Source organism: Lepisosteus platostomus, chromosome 24, assembly GCF_059453375.1.
Source record: "Lepisosteus platostomus isolate fLepPlt1 chromosome 24, fLepPlt1.hap1, whole genome shotgun sequence".
Taxonomy (NCBI): domain Eukaryota; kingdom Metazoa; phylum Chordata; class Actinopteri; order Semionotiformes; family Lepisosteidae; genus Lepisosteus; species Lepisosteus platostomus.
The window spans coordinates 17,704,774-17,715,746 of NC_142634.1; the positions used below are offsets into that span (position 1 = coordinate 17,704,774).

Here is a 10,973-nt window from a genome sequence, read left to right on the forward strand (position 1 = left end):
AGAAACTACAATATGTCCAGGGTTGTGCTGCTCAAGGGCTGGCCAACACTAGAGATTGTGAACATATTTCTCCTGTGTTAAAAAGCTTGCACTGGCTACAGAGGAGCTGCACAATGAAGGAATACACACAGACAAAACACAAACCACAGTTTATTCTTCTATACAGGAGACTTGGATCTCTCAAAAACAGTTCCTGAAGATACAGCAAACACTCCTCCAGGAAGAAGCTCAATAAGAATTCCAAAAATAAAGAATACAACACAAATATAAAAAACATCCACGCTGTGCAAAACCGAATTGCAAACAAGCTGTCCCCTTTTCTCAGCTGAAATGTGTTCACACCTTGTCATGGGATAAAAATAATTCTGGAGTGCCCAGTTCAAACATTACGCTATGCCCTTCCCCATGTTCAAGTACATAAGATTCTAAGATTCCTGCACATAGCGGTTTACATTTTTGGTCCTAATTTTATATTTAGAAGCACAGGAGAAGTCTCACTCTAACTGTAGAGGGAAGAACATCGATTCTCATCTTTCTTTAAGGGGTTTCTGTCATGTGGCCTCCCAGCGTGGCGACAGCCCCAGTGCTCTTGAATTTACTGCAGATCACCAGTGAGGTGCTCCTTGGGCATCATGTTATTACACTCTGCAGCTGCACGGTAGATTTCTCTTTCACAACCTCAATACCACTGGCTAGTGCAGAGAGGAAGACTGTCTTCATCAGCAAGTCAGATCCGACTTCAACACTTCGTTTAGGGAAGAAATAAGATGTCAACACTGTGCAAAATGACCAGTGGCTCAGGCCTCGTGTGCGGATGGGTTGGGTCTCTCCTCCTTTAGCTCTCGATAGGTAAGATCAACAGTTCTCTTGTTCACGATCTCCGATGGAAGCAGGTCTAGCAGCCCAGGGCGGTTTGCGCGAAGGGGCCGGCTGCAGTGAGCGAGACCTCACGTTCGGAAGAGCCGAGCTGAAGAAGGAGAGGCGTGGACTCCAGCGCGCAGAGGAGCGCGTTCAGCTGGAGGTCAGCTGCGACGAGGAGCTGCTGCTGCCAGAGCTCTTTCCTGATTTCTGCCCCCGGGAGGCGCTGGGCTGGCGGGGCACGCGCTGGCTGGACCCATCCCGAGCGCCCCTCTCTCCGTGGGCCTGTCCCGCTCCCCCGGAGCCTGCCTTCGCTCGCACTGGGACACGCGACATGAAACAAGAGAGCAAGGGTGAGATTCGAGCCCTAACCATCACTACACCGACACCCCCTGAAGCCAGCACGTACGTCTCAACACTACTGTTCCAAATCCCTTCTTTTGTGCCTCCCTCCGAAAACAACTTCGGAATGTCGGATTGGGATTTAGGACTCACCAGTGGCTTAAGGGGTTTCTGTCATCTGGCTGTTTCTTTTTTTCTGAAAAGCCAGAGCCAAGCGCAGCACCAGCAAGGAAGCCGACTCCTCATGCAGGGCCAAGCCAAACAACACGAAAAGCCACACTGGAGTCCCAGCTGGGAAACTGGCCAAATTAAAATGAGCAGCCTTCGCAGAGGAGACAGAATACCAAGCAACCAAAGAGAGCACGCACAGACAGGAAAAAGAAACAATTCCACATTGCTGAAGGGTGCTCATTTTAAAAAGGCAGTGTCGCGTACTGCTGTGTTAAAAGCTATACTTGTTTTTAAAAGGTCTGATAGGTATGTCAGGAGAAAAAGGTCTTTTGTTGCCTTTTAAAAATACATGCAATGTACTACTTACCTAGCTTTTAAAATACTACCATAAGACCCTACCTAACTGCAGATGGTGGGAGGTTCTCATAAGCACAGCAGTTTGGGATCCTGTGCCAGTAAGACTTTGATCCTGCTGTTTCCAGGAAGTAGGGCTCCACCTACTCTGACAACTTTTTTGGATCAGATTAGGCCCATGGAAGCCTAAAACCATGATTACTGCTCGTTCAACAGATTTCCATTTCCTGTTAATGAATCTGTAACTGGGATTTTGATAGGAAAGGGATAATCTGCTGTCAAGCATTTTGTCAGTGGTGAGTACAGATTACATGTGGACACCTGCATTACTAGCAGTCTTTCACCACTGAAAAGGATATTCATTATTGTGTTATAGCTGTCCAAAAGTATCACATCTTTTTTACAACCATCACCTCAGCACATGTTGAGTAAAAGGTGCATGTGAATATAGTGCAAATGTTTGTTACCCTTTGCCAATCAACATCACTTGGGCCTGGAACTCAGGAAGCAGCAGCATAGTGCCTAGTGCCCAGCACTCATTGCCTTTGTTTTTACATAAACCTGCTTGTGCAGACAAGGGTGCACAGACAGCAGAAAGAGGGAAACGGAAAGGAAAATTTGTTACAACATAGAACGGTAATACAGGGTGACCAGTCATTAAAGCATATCAACTTAGCAGCATCACTGCTCTTAGGAGCAGAGCTGACAACACTCTTCGCACCCAATGTTGACCTAATTGTCATCAGACGCTGGTCCAAATTCAGATTCAAAAAGGTGAAAAGCTGTTTCATTGGCTTTCGAGGTCACCGGAGCCCACCCCTGTCGACACCGGCTGGCGCTGCGTTACATCACTGATGTGACCTCCGAGGTCGAGCCTGTCTGTGGCCATTGCCTGCAGACACAGTCCTGGAGGAACATCACCTCTGCGTGATCAGGGAGCAGGGACTGGAAGACCTGTGTCCAATCTCACGATGGTCACACACTATATCTTAGTGTTGTTCTCACACTTCCTCCAATAACACTATATCAATTTACTTCTGTCATATAAAGCACACAAAACTACAGTACTCTGCCATAAGAACACTTCCAAAACCTGCTGAATTCACCCCTATCTGCATGAGACCAAGCTACCGGCTGCTGCTGTTGGTGGTGCCTACTTGGTTTAATGCTTGGTAGTGTGTCACAAGCATATTAATTCAGTCGTATTCTTGCTCCTGTAATATGAGGTTGCTCTGTACAAGATAACTTCTTCTGAAAGAACTGTGTCTGATTAAGGGGTATCCATTCTCAGCACAAAATATAATACAGATGTGAGGGTTTCAAAAAGTTTTTGTTTTCTCGGGACAGCTGTTCCAGATGTTGTAGGTATTTAAAGATCTGGTCCCGATGAAGACTCCAGACCAACACAATCTTTTAAACTTTGTTATAAATGTTATAAAGCAAAAATAGATGCTCCTCTTTTTTTCAGGTTGTCTAATTGCTCCCAACCTGTCCTGTCTGTCCCATAGAACATTTTGGTCTCATACAATTCTTGCTGTGTACACAGCTGAGGTAAGCTGGATATAATTTGTCAGACAGATAGCACACTAAAAGCAAGCAGTACAGCATGGTTAGTAAGTGTTAATAAGGGCACATCACTAGAGATCACCATTTACAGAACCTAGTACACAACAGGGTTGACCACAGACACAGGCACAATGAGACTATACTACTCACACCTCAAAACAGCCACTACACACAGTTCAGAAGGAAAAGACAGGAGTTTATTAGTTTATCACTGATGCATTCAGATCATCTGAGGGTTGGAATATTCTTTGAAATTCTAAATTTGAATTAAAGGATCAATGAAATACCTGAGTAGAGGCTGTGTGATGATCAAATCTTTCCGATATACTGCAGTAACTACTCACTACTTGAAATGGTTTCAGCATGTTTCCTTTATAGTGAATTTAACACACACTGGTTCAACTAAAGTGCTGTAAGCAAGACTGCCATTCTTGCGGTGGCCAACATGCTTTCAGCACTATGTGCACATCTGTGCCCTACCAGGGTTCACATTCTGAACTGTGAGTTCCCCAGCGTCCCGTCCCTCCTAGCCTGATCACACCAGGAGCCAGTTTCCCAGGGCAGACGGCTGTCAAGAATTCCCTACACTGCGGAGGTATAAGCAGCGCAATGTGCTCTTGGCCCAGACACTGGGATCACCACTCAGCTCAGACACAGGAGAACTCCAGACCAGAGCTATTACTTACTAAAGTAGAGGAAGGGATTTAAAAGTAGTAAACAGCACAGAACAGAATGTTAATCATTAGTCACAAAGTTTTAGCATACATCTGTCCAAAAAACTAGAGAGTTACAGATTTGCTTTTAGGAAAGACATCAATATTTGTTTGTGTTTTATCCCACTTTTATGTAGTACAGCTTCTCTACAGCCACTAAAATGCTGCTTCTCAAATGTCAGGCATGTCACAAGCTCTATTTCCACTGCTCACGCACATACTTAACGTAGGAAGCATATCTTGCAGGGCTCAGTACTTAAACATTGTAGTACTGGGCATCATTAGAATATCTCTGGGAGCTTCGCTATGGTACTGTATGTGATCAAATGTATTGGAAAAGAAAATGTTCAGAGGCTCCTGTTCTGTCTGTAGGGATCATCTCTGAGTGGCAACCACAGCTCCAATCTGCTCCAATTCAAGACCATCCAACTCGAGATGGAAAATTGGAAAAGAAAGCCAAAGAGCATTTGCAAAGCTCAGCCAGCAGAACCCTTCTGGCCTACTCCTCATGGGTGCAAAGTGAGCTTTCACCCCCCCCCGTTTTCATCAGTGAAATCGATTGGTAACAGTCACTGAAGGCTGTTACAAAATGCACTGAACTGCTGTATTCCTGGGCTGACCCAGTGCTGTCAAACAGGAATTTCCTCTTGGCAGTGGAGTAGCAGCCATGCCTGGGATGGCCCGTGTCCTGGCTCATAGTGCGATAGCAGGCCGGACCAACCCCAGCAGATAAACTAATAAACGCAACCTGCAAAGGGAGAGAACAGGCAGCAAGTATACTGGAAGGAACCGGGGGGACCTTGAGAGATGGGTGAGCAAGAGTCGGCAGGACTGTAGACCACAATCTTAGTGTTAACTCTCGCAGGCCGCAGGCCAGAGGACAGGGAGAGAGGTGCAGGGATTTTACTGCTCTTTCCAGACACAAAAGAGTCGTCCACTTCAGGAAAAGGAAAAGACACACACACAGACACACACACCAGAACAAATAAAAAAAGAATGGCAGAAAACACGTTAACACTCACTATTGAGGATCAGAGATAGCTACCCATCTATCTACAACAGCAGGGAAATACACCAGAAGCACAGGTGTGCTCTAACCAAAGACCATTCCAGTCTAGCAGATATCAGGTGCAAAACTACTTAACACATGTCCCTGTGATCCATGCTGAGGGCTCTGCAGACACTGCTAGTCAGCCAGATAGATGTATATGTTTTGGGCTGCATCTGGGTGACAATTTCAGATTTTAATTCTTCAAATCTCACTGCACACCCTGCTGTATTGGAAGGGTAATCTAAAATCATTAAGCTTTACAAAACAGCTTTTAAGCTTGACTTTAAAGACGTATAGGAACAAGTAATAGGTTTATTCCATGCTGAAAAGAAAAGAAAGAAAACACAACGTTTCGGCCGTGGAGCCTTCTTCGGGTGTGAGCTCACCTGAACCTGAAAGACTATTCCCTACAAAGCCACAGTTTAGTCATTGCACAGTGGCTGGATTACATTTTCAAGGATTTCCCCAATACCCCCTCACAGAGAGCCCAATAATGCATCTCTGTACAAACATGACTTCATTGATCATTAGCAACAAAGGTTGTAAAGATATTTTAAAAAACAATACTATACTAATGGTTTAAAGCAGAGTTCATGGGTTATGTTGGCACAGGCAACACAACTTTTGTCTCTCTCTTAAAGTAAAAAATGATCACAGTTCCTATTTCAGGAACTGGGTCCAGCGATCAATGCACATTTGCTTGACTGTGGCCACCACAGTGAGAAAACACTTGCTAGGCACTATGCCTGTAAATCATTCCCCTGCTGTTAATTCAAAACAAACAGAACTCTAAATCAGCAAAACTAAAATTAGCTCTGCTTTGCAACAGTCTCCCACTCTCAGAAGACTGCCTCCCCATAATCCCTGTCACACCTCAGCTCCCCATCAGTGGGGAAAGTCACTTTCTAGCCAAAGCCTGGAATGGTCCTTGTGATAGCATCTTGCTTTAGCGCACGAGCATGGTGTGGGAGACAGAAGCAGCCAGGGGCGGTATGAGTGACAGTGCTTGTTCTTTGGCCCCCTTCCAAAATGCGGGACAGAAGCATCACTCTGCAAGCTGCGCAGCTGAAGCCAAGACTTTCCTCAGCAGAGGCAGCAGAGGCCGTCTGTGACCTTTGAGCAGAGTTTATGATGCTGCAGCAGCGATGGGAGTCCTTCCAAACAACGAAGGTGAATCTGCCCTTGTACGTACTAATCAAGAGAAGCGCTGGGAAAATGATCTGTGTCATAACGAGCAGCACAGGTGAAAGGAAAGCTCTCTGTAAGAGATGGTACAGCAAAGCAAGTTTCTGACTGTCTAGCAAAGGCAATGGGTGCTGCAGCTATGTGAGAGTATAGGACAAGCAGTCTGAGCTCCATCGGTCTGCTTGCACAGAAACACAGCAGATGCGGCTCAGGCAGCAGCACCTGTAAATGAACACAGTGCTAAAGGCCAATGCAATGGCAGAATCACCAGACTGCACTGCCGTTCAAGTCACATACCCACCTAGCATGTCAAAGGCAGGAGGTGGCCTGCATTACTACGGAGACCCCCCAATCCCACTAAGAACCTAGAGCCAGAATCTTAAATATCACCCAAAATAATGTTGTGCAATTCAAGCCCTTCCAGCTTAAGCCCAGGCTGAAGAAATATAAGTCTTGGTGGGATCAAGATGCTGTGGGATAACGTTATATATTTAAAGATTTGTCTTCTGATATTTTTCCATAGGATTAGAAGCCAGGCTTGTAGCAATGAAAAGCAAGTGATCACCATAGCAAAGCTGCATGATAATTGCTTACTTACTATGGTGTTCAGCACTAATTCACTTGGGTATTGTGAATGTTTTTCTACGTTTTTATCAGGTCACTTTGCCCTATTACGCTAGACCCTAACTGAACGCTACACACACTTACGAACATTTGCTACAGTACATTATGGCACGTTCTTTACAAAGTATAATAAAACACACCTACAGCATGGCAGGGCTACAGGAAAGGTTTGCGTGCAACCAGATGAACACCATAATAAAAGCGCAACACTGCCAATAATAGGTACTAATGTAAACTTTCACAGAGGAAGGCATGGAGCCCCTAAGCCTGACCATGACCTGTTTGGCCCCCACTGTCTAACCTCTGGGCTCAGGGGCCGCAATGTGCTGGGACCCAGACGAACTCTCCCCAGCCGAGGTGTCAGCGATCCTCTGTCCAGCACACATGGCCTTCAGCATCTGGAAGACGGCCAGAGGAGCAACATTCATCTTCAGCAGGTCCACAATGATCCTGAGGACAGACCGCATGAAAGTTTACAGAGACATTAACACTGTCGCAGATTGCTTTAGGTCATACTCCAGGTTTCTTCTGTTTTAAAAAATTGTTAAAATTGTTCCTTTCTGTATCCCCAAAATTTGGGGATCAGCAATTGTTCTTCCACAAAAGTCACCGTGCATTATGAATCAGCACAAAAGAAACTGAATGAATATATACACATTCTTGGGCATGCTGTTCACTTCTGTTCACACTATAAGGTTATGAAACACGCAGATCAGCTGTGTGTGTGTGTGTCCTCCTGGGACAGACTCTGGCTCCCTCATGACCCTGAACTGGAAGAAGCGGTTGGAAGATGGCTGGATGAATTCCAGAGTCAGAGACAGTTTCGTCCCACAAGCTATCACATTACTGAACTCTACCCCTACCGCTGGCTCACCCTGATGCGCTCTATATCGGAGTGCACATGCAAATAAGCATTTCAGTGCACTTGTGCACATGACAAATAGACTGAGCTGAAGCTCATCATGTTGGAAAGGCCAGCAGGGGAAGCAAGCAGTACAGAACCAGTGCGTGTGCTCTGCTGGGCCTTACTTGAACACCTCCTGGTCCACCGTGATCCCGGCCGCCTGCGCCAGCTCGAACAGGTCCGTCTCCTCCGCACTGAGGACCTTCTTTTTCTTCATGGCGTACTTCTGGACGTTCCCACTCACCGTGGCCACCAGGGCAGGCGGCTCCAGGCTGGGCGCCAGCGCGGCGGCCTGCTGAGAGAGCGCCATTCCCTGGCAGGGCAGAGAGACCCCGTCGCTGCCGGTTTCTGTGCTGCACGTTGTCGATTGAGACTAACGAGTATGAGCAGAAACATCGACACCTGCACAAAGCATTAGCTAAAACCTGACCATATTTACACCCCCTGCCTAAAGGAATCAAAACGTCTCCCAGGACGCCTAAAGGCCACTGAAAATACCGTACTTTGTTAGCTTTCAATACAAAAAAGAATAGGTATTTTTGTTTCGTTTAATTAAAAATCATATCTTATAGACAAGACTTGTGTCTTGTATCTTTGCTTATCATGCCTCTCTAACCCCATATTCGCAGTGCTTTGCTATTGCAAAAGCCCTAATGAATAATGTTTAATCATGTTTTCTAATTTGCTCTACGGACGTTCGTATTAGGCTGTATCACAAACATGAACGGCAGATCGCGGAGATCAGCACAAAATCCTGTTTATTACTGGTGGTCAAAGCGGATCCCACACCAGTCAGGGACGTTTTCTGCATCACCTGTTTTTAGAATCAGTCAAATATTCGTCCCTGCCCGCTCGCCAATTCCGAATCAATGAGAGTGATTCTGAATAACTCCGTGTGAATTGAAAACAGGGCTCGAGTACAACTGCTTCATCAATGCAAATCCAAGAAACTCGCTCGGTCTACAGAAAGGAAAACAAACTCTCTAAGGCTAACACACTGCATCACCTTTACTAACTCAGCCAACGTGCTGAGATATAGCACCGCTGGCATTTTAATAGAGTATATGTTTCTTACCTTAAAGATAACACAGCTGTCAATTCCGTAACGACGCAGGTCCCACCCAGAAAGTTTCTCGGGTGGAAACTATCTGTGCTCCCCTACACTCCGAGCCGAGTGGAAACACGATCGCGCACCGCAGTTCCTCATGCAGAGAGTGTGCCATGTGAACCGCTGCTGGACGGTCCTGTTTCAAAATTACTTTAAATAATCAATGCACATATTTTTAAATAATATAAGATGATAACCTTTTTAACAAAAGGCATGTTGAATGACAACGTCAAGAATGTTTGAAGTTGAATGTCATTGTGTGATTATTTTCCAGTTCGCTTTCCGCTTTTCCCAAAAATAAACGAATAAAATAATGCATTTTTCTGTATGAATTATGCTAAATCTGCTTCTAGTAATTTGTTGTTGTTTCTTCGAACTAAAATAACTCCGATGTTACCACTCATGGTTGGTAATGTTGTCCATTTTTTACTCCACTGTTTATCGTCACACAGACTGACATAAAAATTACAGCGATCGTTTATCTATCACAATTTGGACTAATTTCTGATGAACAGCAGATAATGACTCGCTAGATCTGTAGAAAGGTTGTCGGGTCAAATCCCAAAATACTCCTGTTGTACCCTAGAGTAAACTATATACCTAGCTCTACAAATGTATAGTGATGAATGTTGCTTTTTAATAATAATAATAATAATAATAATAATAATAATAATAATAATAATAGCTTACACTTATATAGCGCTTTTTTGGACACTCCACTCAAAGCGCTTTACAGGTAATGGGGATCCCCTCCACCACCACCAGTGTGCAGCCCCACCTGGATGATTTTTTGGATACAAGATTCAGACTAATTAATTATAAAGGACAGAACGAGAATTATTTGAACATGGATAATTCCGAAGCATATCCTACCATAATAAATCAGTCGCATTTGCACAGATTTCAAGATCAATTTTGGTTGTGGTCTACAACGTCAAATACGCGCACACATACCTTTATACCTTGAAATAAAAATGTATAACTATAATTCATCTAGGTGGGGGCTGCACATTGGTGGGGGTGGAGGGGATCCCCATTTACCTGCAAAGCGCTTATAAGTGTAAGCAATTATTATTATAACATCTGGACATTTGATTTTAGACGATAAACCAAATCGGGACGTCCAGTAGAGGGCGTCAAACTCCACTAAACGAATTTTAGTTCAGCTGCCAACAAAAAAAAAAAGGATCACCAGGTGTTGCTTTGTTTTAAAGCCAGCTATCATAAACTTCGCCCCGAATATAACTTCCATTTCTCATAAAAACAGGATATAATCATTCCTTTTGTCTAACTGTAATTATATTTCAAGAGCAGCAGGCACGACGTTGAAATTAAATGGAGAAATTTAGTGTAACGCGTTTATCACTATCATGGTGATGTCCACTTGCATTTATCACTGAGCCGTGCCTCTGGAAAGGTATTGTTCCGTCTCTAGTTAAGAAACGCAATCAGCTAAATAATTAAATCAAATGCTCTCTGACTTTTATCACAGATCACAGTAGTGTTCAATATGTCAAGTATGACTTGACAAAACAACCTATTGCCAGAACAATTATAGAAACATCTAAAAGCTTTCATTGAGGCTGACATTTCTCATGTCTCAGTGCTTTGTGTCTACCGTGCAGTCAGGGGAAGAATCGAGATGTACACATAGGAGAGTAGGGTATTTCAACACAGAGGTTTTTTTTTACCTTTGGGTATATATTGGCAAGTAAAAATTCGTTCCCTGAAGAAGAGTAATGCCCTCAGCCTGAACGTCCCCATCAATACTAGCTGTCAATGGCTAAATTCAATTTCTGACTCATATATTTGCCAAATAGCGCATTTTAATTGTTGAAATCTAACTGGGAGATTTCAAAGTATTTAAAAAAAATAATTTAAAAAGAAGTCAAAAGAACGAGGAGCCGCATAACGTATCACATTTTGTGACCTACGGTGTAAATTGACAGCACAACAATTTAAAAATAAACATTTAATATTTTTATACAAATTTAGGTTGCTGTATTTTTTTCAGTGGTTTAATATGGTCATTATATGGAATACTATTTTATCCCCCCAAAGGTGAATTATGATCATTTTCTTATCTAAGCATATTTC

At 43.9% G+C, this 10,973-nt stretch overlaps 1 protein-coding gene across 5 annotated transcripts; it reads right to left on the bottom strand.

Moving 5' to 3' along the window:
- Nucleotides 1-134: 134 nt before the first annotated feature.
- mzt2b (mitotic spindle organizing protein 2B) lies at nucleotides 135-8,969 on the bottom strand. 5 transcript variants are annotated; one of them, XM_088618075.1, is made up of 5 exons: nucleotides 8,844-8,969; nucleotides 7,894-8,081; nucleotides 7,166-7,314; nucleotides 4,804-4,941; nucleotides 135-1,178 (listed from the first exon to the last, which is right to left on the bottom strand). In XM_088618075.1, the coding sequence occupies exons 2-5, from the start codon at nucleotides 8,076-8,078 to the stop codon at nucleotides 1,012-1,014; spliced, it is 639 nt and encodes a 212-aa protein (XP_088474201.1). In that variant the 5' UTR covers nucleotides 8,079-8,081; nucleotides 8,844-8,969; the 3' UTR covers nucleotides 135-1,011. The 5 variants fall into 5 exon arrangements, with proteins under 5 accessions (XP_088474201.1, XP_088474199.1, XP_088474200.1 ...); XM_088618073.1 differs by having other exon boundaries at nucleotides 4,753-4,941; XM_088618074.1 differs by having other exon boundaries at nucleotides 4,753-4,941; nucleotides 7,894-8,121; nucleotides 8,844-8,913.
- Nucleotides 8,970-10,973: the final 2,004 nt, after the last annotated feature.

Coding starts and splice junctions, on each gene's coding strand:
- mzt2b (XM_088618073.1), bottom strand. CDS start 8,078: ATGGCGCTCTCTCAGCAGGCCGCCGCGCTGGCGCCCAGCCTGGAGCCG. Junction 7,315..7,893: donor GTGGACCAGGAGGTGTTCAA/GTAAGGCCCAGC, acceptor GTCTGTCCTCAG/GATCATTGTGGACCTGCTGA. Junction 1,179..4,752: donor CCTGTTCTCTCCCTTTGCAG/GTTGCGTTTATT, acceptor CGCGTGTCCCAG/TGCGAGCGAAGGCAGGCTCC.